This window comes from Strigops habroptila, chromosome 1, assembly GCF_004027225.2.
Source record: "Strigops habroptila isolate Jane chromosome 1, bStrHab1.2.pri, whole genome shotgun sequence".
In the NCBI taxonomy this organism is placed as follows: domain Eukaryota; kingdom Metazoa; phylum Chordata; class Aves; order Psittaciformes; family Psittacidae; genus Strigops; species Strigops habroptila.
Window position 1 is genome coordinate 13,310,812 of NC_044277.2, and position 13,873 is coordinate 13,324,684.

The window sequence follows — 13,873 nt, forward strand, 5'->3', positions numbered from 1 at the left end:
TTAAACATGAATGTTTAAATATTTATTTATGTACAAGCTTGTAGAGAGATCTAATGGCTTAAAATCACTCAGCTTCTCTGGAACATCAATGATATTTTTATCTGCACTGCACGTATGCAAAAGGAATAATTACATTGGCAGTTACTATTTTTGGTTTTATGAGTAACACATATTAGTGAAAAATATAAGCCACAACACTCACCAGACAGACAAATTTAAGAAGCGTGATTAATGGAAACCTTTAATGGCAGTTCTATTGTAGAAGGTTAGAAGTTCTCTCACTCTGAAGACTGGTGTGGTCTAGCTTTACTTATACATGTGACATACACATGCTTTTTCAGCCATACAAGTGGTGTAGTTCTAATTATACACTGGGAAGAAAATACTCGTAATTACAACAATTGACTTCTCAGTCTGTCTTGCATTAGGCAAACATTTTGGCAAACAATATTGTCTCATTTTTTTTCCTGTCTCTGAAATTAGAATAATTCGTATTTAGCAAAACTAACATTAAAACTTGGTATTAATTCATGGTGTTATCGAATTAAAGCATTAGCCCATAATCTGATCATTCTGTCTCCATCCATGGGGAAACCTCCATGCATCATAGCTGTCAGTGCAGAAGAAAAAAGAAGTTGGTCACTCCTTCTTCTTAATCCTGAGACTACTCTCTTTGGCTATGTCTATGTTAGTACATCAGATAGGTACAGGGACCATTCTCTGGTCCTACAGCCAAGTGGCACAGCAAAGTCTGCACCCTGTGCCCAAATTCTGATCTCACCTTTTTCTCTGAACTATACTTGGGCAGTTTTCTCAGAGGTCTAGACCATGCTAAGGGGACATGCTGACCATTAAACCAGTAATTGTTTGACAGTGTTTGACACATCCATAGCACTCCATACATGTAGTCATTACTCAATACACATAGTCATTAGTGAGGATATAACCAGAAAAGGAAGAAAATACCCACAGAAATATTCCTGCTGCATGACTTTTTCCTCCCAAACTTCTTCCTAATCTCATAGAAGAGGGTAGTAAGTCACACCTGCTGGCATTGCAGATGCTGTTATGACACCACTTTGTCTTTTTGATGCTGACAATTTTATTTTCAGCTTCTACTAGGACCTAAAATGTAGACAATCAAATTCTGATACACCTGAAGTGGGTTATTGCATTACTTCATGAGTGAAATGCTCTCCACGGGACCAGCTGTGGAACCAGTTGTGTTCAATAGTATACATATGGTATTTGATACTAATAAAGATAATACAAATTATGTATCTTGTAGGAAATATAACAGAGGAAAACCAGGAGAAATATTGCACTGAATTAATGCTCCAATTAGCTTAACTGCCACCTGAATTTAATTAATTATTATATTGTTTGAAGATGTTCTGTAAATGATTTGCAAATGCATGTGTGCAGAGGAGTGGCACTAATCTGTGTTAATAAGGCATAAAGATTTATTAGAGCATCTCACAAGATCTATAGTAACCCTAAATGAGATTACATAAGAGAGGAAGTCTTACAGACATGCCTCTCTTTTTAATGAAGTTATTACCCCTGATGCCAGGGTTTTTCTCCTTTCTGGTTTCTTGCTTCAGTCCACACTGTGAATATAATAGAGCACCTTGCTCCCTGCCAAGTACCAGGGGAAATGTAAGATTATTCACAGAAGTGAGGCATTTCAAGAGATGTATGAATATCACAGTGTGGACTGAAGCAAGAAACCAGAAAGGAAAAAAAAAAAACCCTGGCATCAGCAGTAATGACTTCATTGAAAAGATAGGGATTTGTGTGCCCTCTGAAGTGTATAAGCGTTTGACACTGACTCCTGCGCTATGTCTCGGAGGGTATGTATCACTATGTGTAGATAAACTGCAATTTAATTGGAAATGATACATTTCATAGCTCAATTGTTAACTTTGCATCCTTTTTTCCAAAATACAAGATTTCATTGCAGAGATAATCTGAATACCTTTGTCACATTGAAGAGGGAAAGAATCAATTAAACTCCGGATTGCCAATCAAGTTGAGAACACAATATGGAAATCCCCATTAAACAGCAGGCAAGTAATGGTGCTCAAATTGTGACAGAGACTAATGTATCTCACAAATGAAAATGCCATCTCCAATCTGTAACATAATGATATGCACAAATTTCTCCCTGCCCCCACTCCCACTCTTTTTGCTCAAGTCTAAAGTGCACACTGTAATGCATTATTAAGCTAAATTCTGACCCAGATTCTTAATTATCTGTAAGCTACAGAGAACTTGTAGCAGAATATTAACTAAGTCAAGAGATGTAAGACAGAGAACCCACAATGGTGTTAGAAAGAATCATTAGCATTTTGCTAAGAAAATACTTCACATTTTATATTTAACCTAGGTTAACATGCAGAATTTATATTTTAAAGTGTTATTAAGTATATAATGACCAAGCCACCAAAACAACCCAGGCAGAAAAAGAAAGGAAAACGAAAGTATTTGGGGAATCATTCCTGGATTCACAAAATCAAAAACTTGCACCATACCGACACATTTCTGGGACAGCAGGATTTTTCCCAACTGTTCCTAGTGGATACCATCAACAGCTGTTGCAACCTCATATAACATTATGTGCTGAACTAGTTATTTTAGATGAACTGTAGAATCTAATCTGCTATGGCTTATACGTATGTATCAAAGTTTTTTGTGGTACAATCAATCAGGACAAACAGCTGTCATACGAAATGGCAGTTTGAAAGAATCCTCCAAACACTTTTGTGCCCGGTTAGTAGCAAGTTAGCAGTTGCAGTTTTATACCTCTCTGCACTGCTGCATATTAGTGGAATATGAGAAGTTTTCATGGTGAAAAATCAGCCACTGATAAACTAAACTATATCAGAAACAAGAAACACATGGACTTCTACCTACAAAGCTGCAGGCAGATCTGATTTTGAAGACATGCTGTATGTCTGATGTAGAAGTTGAGTGAAAAACATACTGCAGGAGCAACGTATTTAGCGAGAACAATTTTTAATATAAAACATATTTCAAAATTATTTGAGGAAAAAATACTTTCCCTGCCCTGCAACTGAATGATTTGTGGTGTGCTCATATAGAAAGTCAAGCTTTAATTGTAAAATTTAGACAGCAGAGAAAGTCTGCACTATATTTGTAATTTCGTGTACAAGGATGCATTTATGCAGTTCAAAGATCAAAAAAACCCCATGCAGTCCATTTACCATTGAGCTGAGGAGTCACCTAACACTGCAGAATATGGAATTTGTATATACATCTTTAAAACAGATTTGTTTCATGAATTCACCGATGAAGAAAACCTATTGTTTGAAAAGAGTTAAGAGTCAGTTAAATACAATGATTTATTAGTAATAGTGTCAAATGCAACTCATGGCAAGTCTGTAGTTTGCAAAACATTAGATGGTCGGAAGTGCTAACAAGCTTAATGTACATTGAAGTACATTGCTTCAATTTGAAGTGTACTTTCTCTGGATGTATTTGGAGCATCTGGATGTATCATTGCTAACACCAACCCTGTGAACTTCCCACTTCAACCTGCCAAATACTCTGCTTCTCCTAGGAATAAAGGTGCCCAAAATTTCTCCAAAGTGACAAACAGCAAGGCTGAGATACTTTTCATTAACAGATAAGGAAATAAACCAAAGTCAACATATTATACATGAGCATCTAAACCAGTGCGTAGGCATCTAAACAAAAAGTCCAATTTTCAAAGGCAGATTTTGTAAAAGTACCACACACTTTTCCATTTGCATGATTTTTCTTTCTAGACTAATCTGTGTATTCAGTAGGCCCAAACATTCATACCAGAGTATCCTCTGCACAGAATGGACACCTTTTTCATGCATTTGCAGTTTGTTTGTGTTTGATTACAATCAAGCCAGCATTTAGTCAGCTGTCCCTCAGCCCAAGGAGAGACAAATTGCAACAGCACGTGCTCCTGGGACAAAGCTGGACACCAGGATGATGTTTACCAATGTAAATGTCATGCAGACTATCTGTGTCATCTTGACCCCACAGTGTTTGGTTCTTTCATCTCTTCAAGTGCTTTGATCCAGTGATGGACTGTGATGAAATCTGCACGGCCTCTTTGGGTAGGAAACCATTCTGACCGATGCAGACATGGCTGGACAGACAACCTAAAGGCCTTAACCTTGTCTCCATCAGGCAAAAAAAAAAGTGAAAATATGCTGGTATCTATTGTTCACTTCTTAGCATAATCACCAGTGCTATTATCGTTAAATGAAACAGAGCCCCCCTCCCCTAAAAGCAAAATCACCTAGACATGGCACTGTTCTGCCTCCTTGTGTCATGCTGCTCCATGGTTGCCACTCCATTCTTCTCACAAAAATGTCCACTAAGAGTTTTTTCCTTCTCAGGACTCTATTTCTTCCATGACTTCCATCACAATTGTTCGAGGGCCAGTCAGAATGAGGTTGCTCACTGTCCTGTAATCCACATGGAGAACATTGAGGCCATTGACAGATACGACAAATTGGCAAACCTGGGGAGAAAAGTGAGCAGCGAAATAAGTTACACATTGGACTTTTTTTGTACGGTTATTTACACATGTACTATTAACTCCTGGGCATCCAAAACCTCCAGCACTCTTTATAGCTTCTCAGTCAGCACTCTTAAGGAAAACACATTTCTTAGAATTAATCTGACAAGTTAATTTTCCATAAATTTTTTGAAATACCACTGCACTTTTCAAATCTGTGGAATTTTGAAGCCCTACATCATCATTTTTCTTATAACAAAGGCATTTTCTGATATCAGTGGTGCTTTGCAAACAATATGGGAGAAGACAGCTCTGGACATTGCAAAGGGTCTGTTATCCTTAGTTTGTCTTAAACACTTTCATAGAAACCATTTTAGACAGCTCTTGGTAGTCATGGTAAAAATATGGATCATGTTTCCAGGTCTGGATGATGACTTCACTAGATTCAGTGCCAAAACCTCCACCAGTACAACATGAAAACAAAAGATCCAAATTCTAGGAAATAATATAATGGAAGAAGAAGTCAGTACTAGGATGGACCATCATGCCATTTTCAGGAGGTATTCCTACACCTTATACTCTTTACGAGAAGTTTTTGCTTTTCTACAGCAAGTACAGCACATTAATTAATTTCAAATATGCTAATATTTTGGTTTTAAAAGCCCTAAGGAATTCAAACATTGAAAGCCTTGTATCATCAGAGGCCATTTTCTGTCCAAAAAATCTTGAACAAAATACTATGACCAACAACACTGTGTATCTTAAAAGAGTTAATCAGAGAAAAAGTCATGTCAGCATTGTAAAAAACTGAGAAGGAAAAGAAAGACAACAATATTTACTTCTGAAAAACATTAAGCCTTCTCTGTATCTAATCATAATATCACAGTGTTTGGTAAAAAAGCCAAAAATGTGTAGTGTCTAGATCTGCGTTTTTAATGATAAAAATATGGAACCTAAAGCAACAATAATATCATCCTGATGTTTCAATGAAAACAATACATTCCCTAGAAGGTCACCTTACTCCTAAGTCGTCTTGAGTCTAAGAAAGAAGCTATGAAGTATCACTAGAAATTTTTTATTTTTACCTTCCCTATTTAGGCAGAAACACGACACAGAAGTGTATGCAGGAGAGGCGGGAAGCAGCTCTGGTGTTTTCCAATGCTAGCTCTAAAACAGATATTCTCAGAAGCCAAGGCATTTAACTTTTGTACATCAACTACCTTCCCTCTCAAGCGAAATGAGTGGTGAAACTCAATTGGTATTTGTGCAAAATGTACAGAATGTAGCTATCAATGCTCCATTTAAGGAAACTTATAGAGGAAGCAAAGCCAATCTAAAAATGTAACATTTCATCAAAAATGCCACTGATGATTTTAATCTCTGCTTCTTAGAGGCTCTGCGCAGGAGGAGCGGCAGCAGCAGTCCTTGAAGGGAGAGCAAACCTCTCTCTTGCACCTTACCCCTTACCCTCAGAACTCCCCTGCAGAGCTGAAGATCTTGGTAGTCAGCCTAACTGGTAGTCTAAATGATCATCAAAGCATGGCAAGCAGTAATACCACTTAGCCAGCTTCCATGCCAGTATGGATATATCTTTCCAATATATTCATATGCAATATTTCAGCTGCAAGTACCACTGGGAAAATGATTCATTTTTTGCATGCAGAAAAAGTCTCCTGAATTTTAAAGATTTTTATTGAAATGGTAACCAATCATCCTCTGTAGAGTGCCTCAATTCGTATTTCAGAGGCATGTCTATTTAGTTTAATAACACAAATTTTCACAGTACCTCTAGGTCTCAACTTTCAGTGGTATTTCCTAACGCTTTCTATGGCTTTCCAGGATTGTATCAAGTTTTACTGAATTATAGCTCTGGCTCCAGAATAATATTTGGTTTGATTTAAAACAGACCTGCAGGAATAACATTGTTTCTTCTGGCTTAATGCAGTTTTGGGAAGTTGAATGGCTGATGTTTGTTTTACTGCTGCATATTCTCAGACTTCTCGAGTTGCTGGAATCCCAGTGCATAGGACTCGTGTTTGGCCAGGGACAGTCATGCAGTAGTGAATAACAATCTGGATGGCAAAGAGTGAATTTCTTATGCAAAAGACAAGAGTTAACACATCTGCATTCTCAATGTGTTCGCTTTAATGTATGCCCTTGGCAGGATTATTAATCAGCAATGCCTATGGGCTGAGAACATCCTTTGTGCCATCCTTTGCACTGGATCCAAACGGTTTATTAGTTTCACTATTTTCAGTAGATAAGATTAGGTGCAAAAAGTCCACCTAAGCCAGATGAGAAAATGCAGACAGCAGGAAAATGCGCAGAAGAACGTACTTCTGTCCTAAAATTGCATGAAGACTCATGAGGAACACGAAATGATAATAAAGTACCAGTCACCCTGGGGACAGAAAGAGCTCTCCATGGCCATTGCTTGGCCAGTGTCCCCAAGGGATGAGTGTCTGTAAATTCCAGATCCATTTCCCTCAGGGATAAAGAAATGCAGAGCCATTTGCTGCATCCTGCAGTCCTGAGGAGGGGAGATAGGTTTACACAGTCCTGAACCCCTTGGTACTCTGAGTGCCCTCAAATCCCTCAAATCACCCAATCTCATTCTTCCAACCCTGTTTTTCCATCCAGTGCTGCATCCAGCAAGGGGAAATGAAATGCAGCACTGCTTCATGCATTTTGGCCATCATAAGTCCTGCCCCCAAGAAGTGCACATCATGCATTGCTCTCTTGGTGGAGACACAAAACAAGCGAGAACAAGTGAGTACCCACAAACCAGCCCTGGCTGAGTATATCAACCCACATACTATTATCTCAGGAATTTTCTTAAGGAGACTGGTTTACAAAATCATGATGATTTAATGTTACATTTATAAAAACACATTTCAAAAAGCTGTAAGTGCTCAGCTCATAGCTACAGCTGTTAAGGGCTTTGTAAGTATAAACATGTAAAATTTCTCTGTTGGTTTCCACACATCAGTAACTATAATAGATAATAAACTAAAGTTAAAAGAGCCTCAAAGAGTCTTTTATTGCTCATTTCCTCATAGCTCTCCAAGGAGCTTGACAGGAGATAGTATCCATTTTTATCCCTCAGACTTCAAGGAATGACAAAGCTCAGAATAAATTCTGACAATTTTGTTGGTCAGGATGTGGTGATCTAGAAACCACAGAAACAATAACAGTTAAATAAAGTAACAGTGAAATAAAAAGACTCCCTTGATTAATTTCAAGTATTTAAATGTTACAGTAATAAACATTTACAGTTATTTCAATTTCCCACCATGGCATACAGCAGGAAGGAGGGACAGCAGAAAAGGTACCTCTGTCTTTCCGTGGGTTTTCACTGGCACATACAAGAGGTTTAACCCAATCCAGGTGTTCCCAGGAAAACTTCAACTTTGGGCTTACATTTGAACAGAAAGCATCTGGGCACCTATCACTTTAAGCAGTTAGCAAAGATTTGTCATGCCATTTATCATCAAACTGAAGATGGCGAGGAAAGGAATTATAATTAGTTACCATGTTTAATGGCCAGAATCAGGGCACAAGACTGCGCTGTTCCTGAAGCTGTACAACCCTTCCTCCCCCTCACTGGGTGTTGTTCTTCCCTTCAACGCAAGCTTCAGCTGCCTGCCCCTCCTTGGGCTTGCCAAGCTGCCCTGGAGATGTACATCTACACGCCTCGATTTTCCTGCAGGAGAATTGCCCACTGGTCAAACCCAAGTCCTGCTCCCTCGCAGGGGGCTGCCTGCACTGGGGCTGGATGGCTGAGCCAGCGCTGATCAGAAGCTGCAGTGAGAATCCTGCAGGATGCTCCTGAGGGATATCAGAGATGGCTGCAAGCATGGATGTGGAATTGCACAACTACCTGAAAGCCAATTATTGAATCAGCTATTGTGTATCTGTCAGTAATTCTTGCGTAGTGTTCTGCTTCAGGGTGACCTTAATATTTATGAATGCTACAGGACCATTATTTGTGAATAGGCAGTTAGATATTCGAATAGTGTCTCAGATATTCAGACCCTATTTGCTGTAGGCTTTAGTCACCTCTCCTTGTGGAGCCAGGACTTGCTTGGCAGACTCTTTTCAATTTAATATGCAAAATAACTCCCAACCCTTTAAAAAATTCCTCTTTTTCTAGGTATACTTTTTAGAAGGCTGTTGTGAAAGATCATGAAGAGCTGGAAATTCTCACCACAGAATTTGGTTGAAGTGATGATTGCAAAGTTCTTTGAGATAGCCCTAAGAAAGCAGTTAAATTCACAGATGCAGTGAGTACAACTGTTCATCACTGGTCACGAAGCAAGCAACAGCTATGCAGAGTCAACAGATAATGTATCTCAAAATAGTAGAAAAAGACCATGATTACACAGTCACTGAGATGAAGAGGAACACAACTGCTCATGCCAGCATACAGGAGGCAGCGTGGCTGGTGGTGACTGGGGACTGCCCTTCTCCATGACGGCAAACATCCATGCCCCACTGCAGTGGCCATGGTTTAAGGCTCTAATTCTCAATGGATTTACAGATTTCAGTGGCAGGATCAGTGTCCAGAATCCACTCTGGGGGTTTTTTTCTGACTTCTCTTAAGAGAGTATAAACATTATTACAAATACGTATCAAATAGGTACCAAAGAAATTGATGTCACCAAGTACAAGGTAGGCTTGAAATTCTTGAACACAAAGCTAGATTATGCAATGACATGTTAAAGATAGTGCCAAAAATACTGGTTTTCAGCACTACTGATATTTTACCCAATTATCTGGGTGGTAATGGGGCCATTCATAGTCTAGGACTGCAAAGCACAAAGTCTCTGCCATCACGCTTGAGTTTTCTCCTCCAACATCACCAGGGTCAGCCAAATGGCAAGGTTTTCATGGGCTACTTGACACTGATAGCTGCTCTGGCACCAGCTGTTAACAGCTTAAAGAGATGCTGAAAACATTGCCACCAATTCATTTGCACTGAAGGAGCAAATATTACTGTACATGTGGGAACTGAAGGAAAGTAATAAAAAGTACTGGGGAGAGAGAGTGAAATCCAGCCTTCCACTAATCTTTCTCTCAGCAGCAGCCAGGATTTCACCGCTGGACTTTGTGCAGATCTGAAACAGATTCCTAGCAGCTGGCAGCTCAGATCAGGGCCACGTCCTGCTGCAAAGCAAATCCCTTTGAAATCAAGGTACTTCAGAAGTGATTAGCAAATTGCACAGATACACGCAGTTGATGGGAAAGCTGTGTCTGAATCAGGGCTGGCTTAACCCTCCACCATGACTGGATTTAACCCTTGGTTCATGATTTGTGTACACGCTGATTTACATATAGCTATCGGATAGTTTAGGACACGCTCCCTTGACTATTATTTCTTCTTATCATCTGATGCGACACCAAAGTCACAGACAATTTTTACTTGAAGACAAGCCACTCCCAAAATACATAGAATAAAAATATTAGTTTCTTTTTGGTCTTTTTTTTCTTTTTAACTTTATTAGAATAAAACAGAAATGATGAATTCAGGCAAACGTAGGAGTTATTTTCAACCCTGGAAACTTCTTCAGCAATTTTCCTAAGAACTAAAATAAAATTTTCTAAGTATAACTTCCTTCAGAGCTCTCTAAAGAAAAGTGTATTTTGACAATTTTAAAGAATAAAATTGATACCAGAATTGACAATATAACTATTTAAAAGAGAAAAGAGTCCAATGTTAGTAGTTTCGCTTTGCTTCTTGCTAATGAAAATTAACGTGAAATCCATTGCAGAAACAGCTTGCTTACATTTCTGTTAGAGATATCCTCAGTAAGTATAAATAGATGCATTTTTCATGTCCTACTAATCCTACAGGGACAAGGATCATCTGACCAGTCTGAGTAGCTCAAGCCTGTAATTGTTTCATTATGGTATTCTGAAGCTCACTGTGATCTTCCAAGGAAAGGTTCTTCACAGAGGGTTAGCAAAACCATCTATTTTCTATGTACAATCTGCATGAGAGATCTGTGAGATCCTGATTTCTGTAAAACGTCAGGCCATGCTGTCAGAATCCTTCCCTACAGGCACTCATGCAAATTGGGGCTGAAGGATTAACATTTTGCAATTGTCAGTGACCTGGAGATGTCTTAAGCAGAATACCAAACAAATCAAGCTCTTCACACTTTATAGATGCTTTTTAAAATGCTAGGTCGCTTCTAAGACAGATAGAAAACTTACTGTTTGATGGCTGTGGTCTGCCTAGAGCTCTCACCTGTTACTGAACTCCTGAAACTGAGAAGGAAAAAGCAAAGCAAAAAAGAAAAGGATACTCTTTACTATCACTTATTTAAAAAGGCGATATATCTGCTTTGGTCTTGTTGTCTCACTGACAGATTTCAGCAATATTTGGGGAAGGCTTAGGTGCTACAAGAATGTAACATCTGAAACACATCTTTCCAGCCTTCAGCAAGGAGACATCCAAGCTTCCAAGATTTTAAAGAAAGAGTTATCCTTCCAATGGGATTTCCCCCCTCACATTCCCCTTGCTCCTCTGGGGATGCTGGGAACTGCTGCTCCCACTCCTGCCTCCCAGGCACCACTGCGCTGTCATGCAAACAGATGGAAATCAAGGCGTCATTTTTAAAATCTAATTTAAATATGAAATATGAAGGAGTTGAGAAATAAATGAAAGCAAAGACTCCCATCTATGGCCGTTATTTTGTGACAGAGGAACAAAAAATTACAGTCTCTACTTGTTATTGCAGTTATTTAAAAAGGAGTTCTTTACAAGCAGCTAAGCCCACAGATTTGCCCTGCCACTTGTTAGATCTCTTGAATAAATCTTCCAAGCTAATTACCACCTCATCACCTTCTATCTCACACAACATGCCATGGGTTTATAAACAAAACCCTTAGTGACAACAGCAGAGAATGAGGTTTCCCTCTCCTTTGGGTGTAATGTACTAATCTTACTTTTAAAAGAAACACAGGAAAAAAAAGGTTTGGTTATTAAAAGCTGTACCAGTAACCTGATCTGGGACCCCACAACCCTTTCTGCCAGCAGAAAGTGATATCTTCAGCCTGAAATGCCAAGGATTCTGTGGATCTGGATATCGTCCAAAGGGGAGGAAGGCTCGTAGCAGGATTTGGTGCTGCACTCCCAAGAGGTGCTCCTGTCCCTTTGTGCTGTCCAGGGAGCAATGTGCCAAAGCCAGGCACTGCTCCCTTTTAATTTTGTGCCAGCAAAAATAAATAATTGAAAGAACTTGTCTCCGGGCAAAATAAGTTCCCTGATGTGCCTGACACGGTTGAAGGAAGGAGGCAATAGATATATATCTGGTTGGAGGCAAAGGGGAAGAGGGAGATGAAAAGGAGGTGAAGATAGGATCAGCCTTTCTGGCAGCAGATTATACTTAGATTAGTAAAATACAGCATAAGTATTCAGATAACTTAAAGTCCCAGTGAAATCAGTGGTGAGATGGATGTTAGGGCAAAAGGAATAAGCAGAGAAATCTGAGGCAGGAGAACAATGGTGGAGGAGAGACGGCACAGGGCTCAACTTCTTTTACACACACAACCTGCATTTATGTTGATACAAGGGCTCTTCTGTTTTGATAGGTAATCCATAGCCATAAACCAGAGGAATCCCCATACTCAGCAAAGAGCCCTGGCCACAGAGATGCTGAACATGCTGCTACAGAAGAGCCTAAGACCCAAGACTAACCTTTTAAATAAAAGCAAACACAGGCAGCACTGAAGTATTTGCTCCCACTCTGATAAGCTTTACATTGTCACACTGGAATGAGGAAAAGAGATGAAAATCAGAGGTCCTAAAAGTTATGTTTCCAGTCAGAACCTAACAATTCAAAACCTACTGCATGTCGCTGGAAAGCTATAAAGTCACGCAATGTCCTTTTCTACATAACTGAGGTTACTGGATGAAACAGAATAAATTGCAGCTGTGTGCTCAGCTCTGTAAATATCTCTAGCAAATGTGTAATTGGCTGTAGAGTGGGTGGTGTGGGAGTAGGCAAGTATCCAGGCCTTGCATAAACACAGGATTTTCTCTCTAGAGGAATGCATTTCTTCAATCTTTACACCAGTGTTCAGCTGACGCACTGTTCCATCAGTGGGCTGGAAACTGGGTACCAGCAGATCATAGTACGAGGCATAGCAGGGAAAAAAAACTCCATTTACACAATTACAGACATAAGTAACTTGTTTGTAATTTGTAATTCTGGCTCTCCATCTTGGTCTGTGGCTGCAGACTGGTACGGATGCTTTGCCTGAGCAAGGCTTCATTACATATTTTCATTACGTACACTCACTACATACTTCAAAAAAAAAAAAACAAACCAAAAAGCAGGTTGCATTTTTTACAGTATTCCAAACTCTTCAGTCTCCAACTGAAAAAAAATCAGAAATTAAACAACATAATATAAAAAAAATATAAAAAGTAATCCAGCAGCTTATAATTGTATATACTTGTATAATATATTTCAGTATTTAGAATATAATATATAACTTTATAATGTATTTTTTATTATCTTATAATTTTACACTATAGTAAGTCACATAATATGCAAAGTAAAAGATTCTCAAAGGGCCTTATCATTTGTTCATGCAGTCTTGTCCTCCCTCTGCAGTGATGGGAATCAATGGCAATTTAAGTCTTTTTTTTTGCTGGGAATAAAATGAAACCATTGCTGTACAAACTCCACAAATAGAGTGGACAAATTAGAGGGGGAAAAGAGCTGACCTAATAGCCCATGAGAACAACCCTTGTTTTGGGGCGGGCGGCGTTTAGTCTGCACGCAAGTCTCGGCTCTGCAGCGGCAGTCTCCCCCACAGATTGACTGTGTGGTCAAATGCCGACACAGCAAAAGGGAATTACTCACATAGGGAACTTAAAGCTATCTGTAGATACCTGGAGCGTAATAACATAAAGACCTAATACCCTGAAATGCAAACGTTCATAAATATGGAATAGGGATATATAGATCATTGTTTCTCATGGCCCTAATTGGGAATTGGTGTGTAAAATGACTGACTTAATCTGAGTCCCAGGGAGAAATACCCACAGGTAAAGCCAGGCTGGGCTGGGCCACATCAGAAAAGCTAACCAGTGACTGCATACTTGACTTTATAACAATTTTTATTGTATACTGTTTTTATTGTATACTGCTATTTGATACCTACCACAGCACAGCTCTGAAAATGTTAAACAACTCGAACAGCTAAAGGTGGCTCTGGGTGAAATACAGCATCAGTAGCAGAAGAACATGGACTCTTAGCTTAGAAATAGAATCGTAGAATAGTTTGGGTTGGAAAGGACCTTAAAGATCATCTAGTTCCAACCTCCCTGCCATGGGG

At 39.2% G+C, this 13,873-nt stretch overlaps 1 protein-coding gene across 4 annotated transcripts in view; it reads right to left on the reverse strand.

The window, feature by feature from the left end:
* Positions 1 to 214: 214 nt before the first annotated feature.
* DEPTOR (DEP domain containing MTOR interacting protein) overlaps positions 215 to 13,873 on the reverse strand; it is a 75,243-nt gene continuing 61,584 nt past the window's right edge. For 3 of the 4 annotated variants that reach the window (XM_030490313.1, XM_030490225.2, XM_030490396.1), the window contains one exon: positions 215 to 4,525. In XM_030490313.1, coding sequence (XP_030346173.1) covers positions 4,397 to 4,525 — 129 coding nt within the window. In that variant the 3' untranslated portion in view covers positions 215 to 4,396. Of the gene's footprint in view, positions 4,526 to 6,139; positions 7,692 to 13,873 lie in introns of those variants that run through there. The other variant, XM_030490482.2, reaches the window with a different exon arrangement.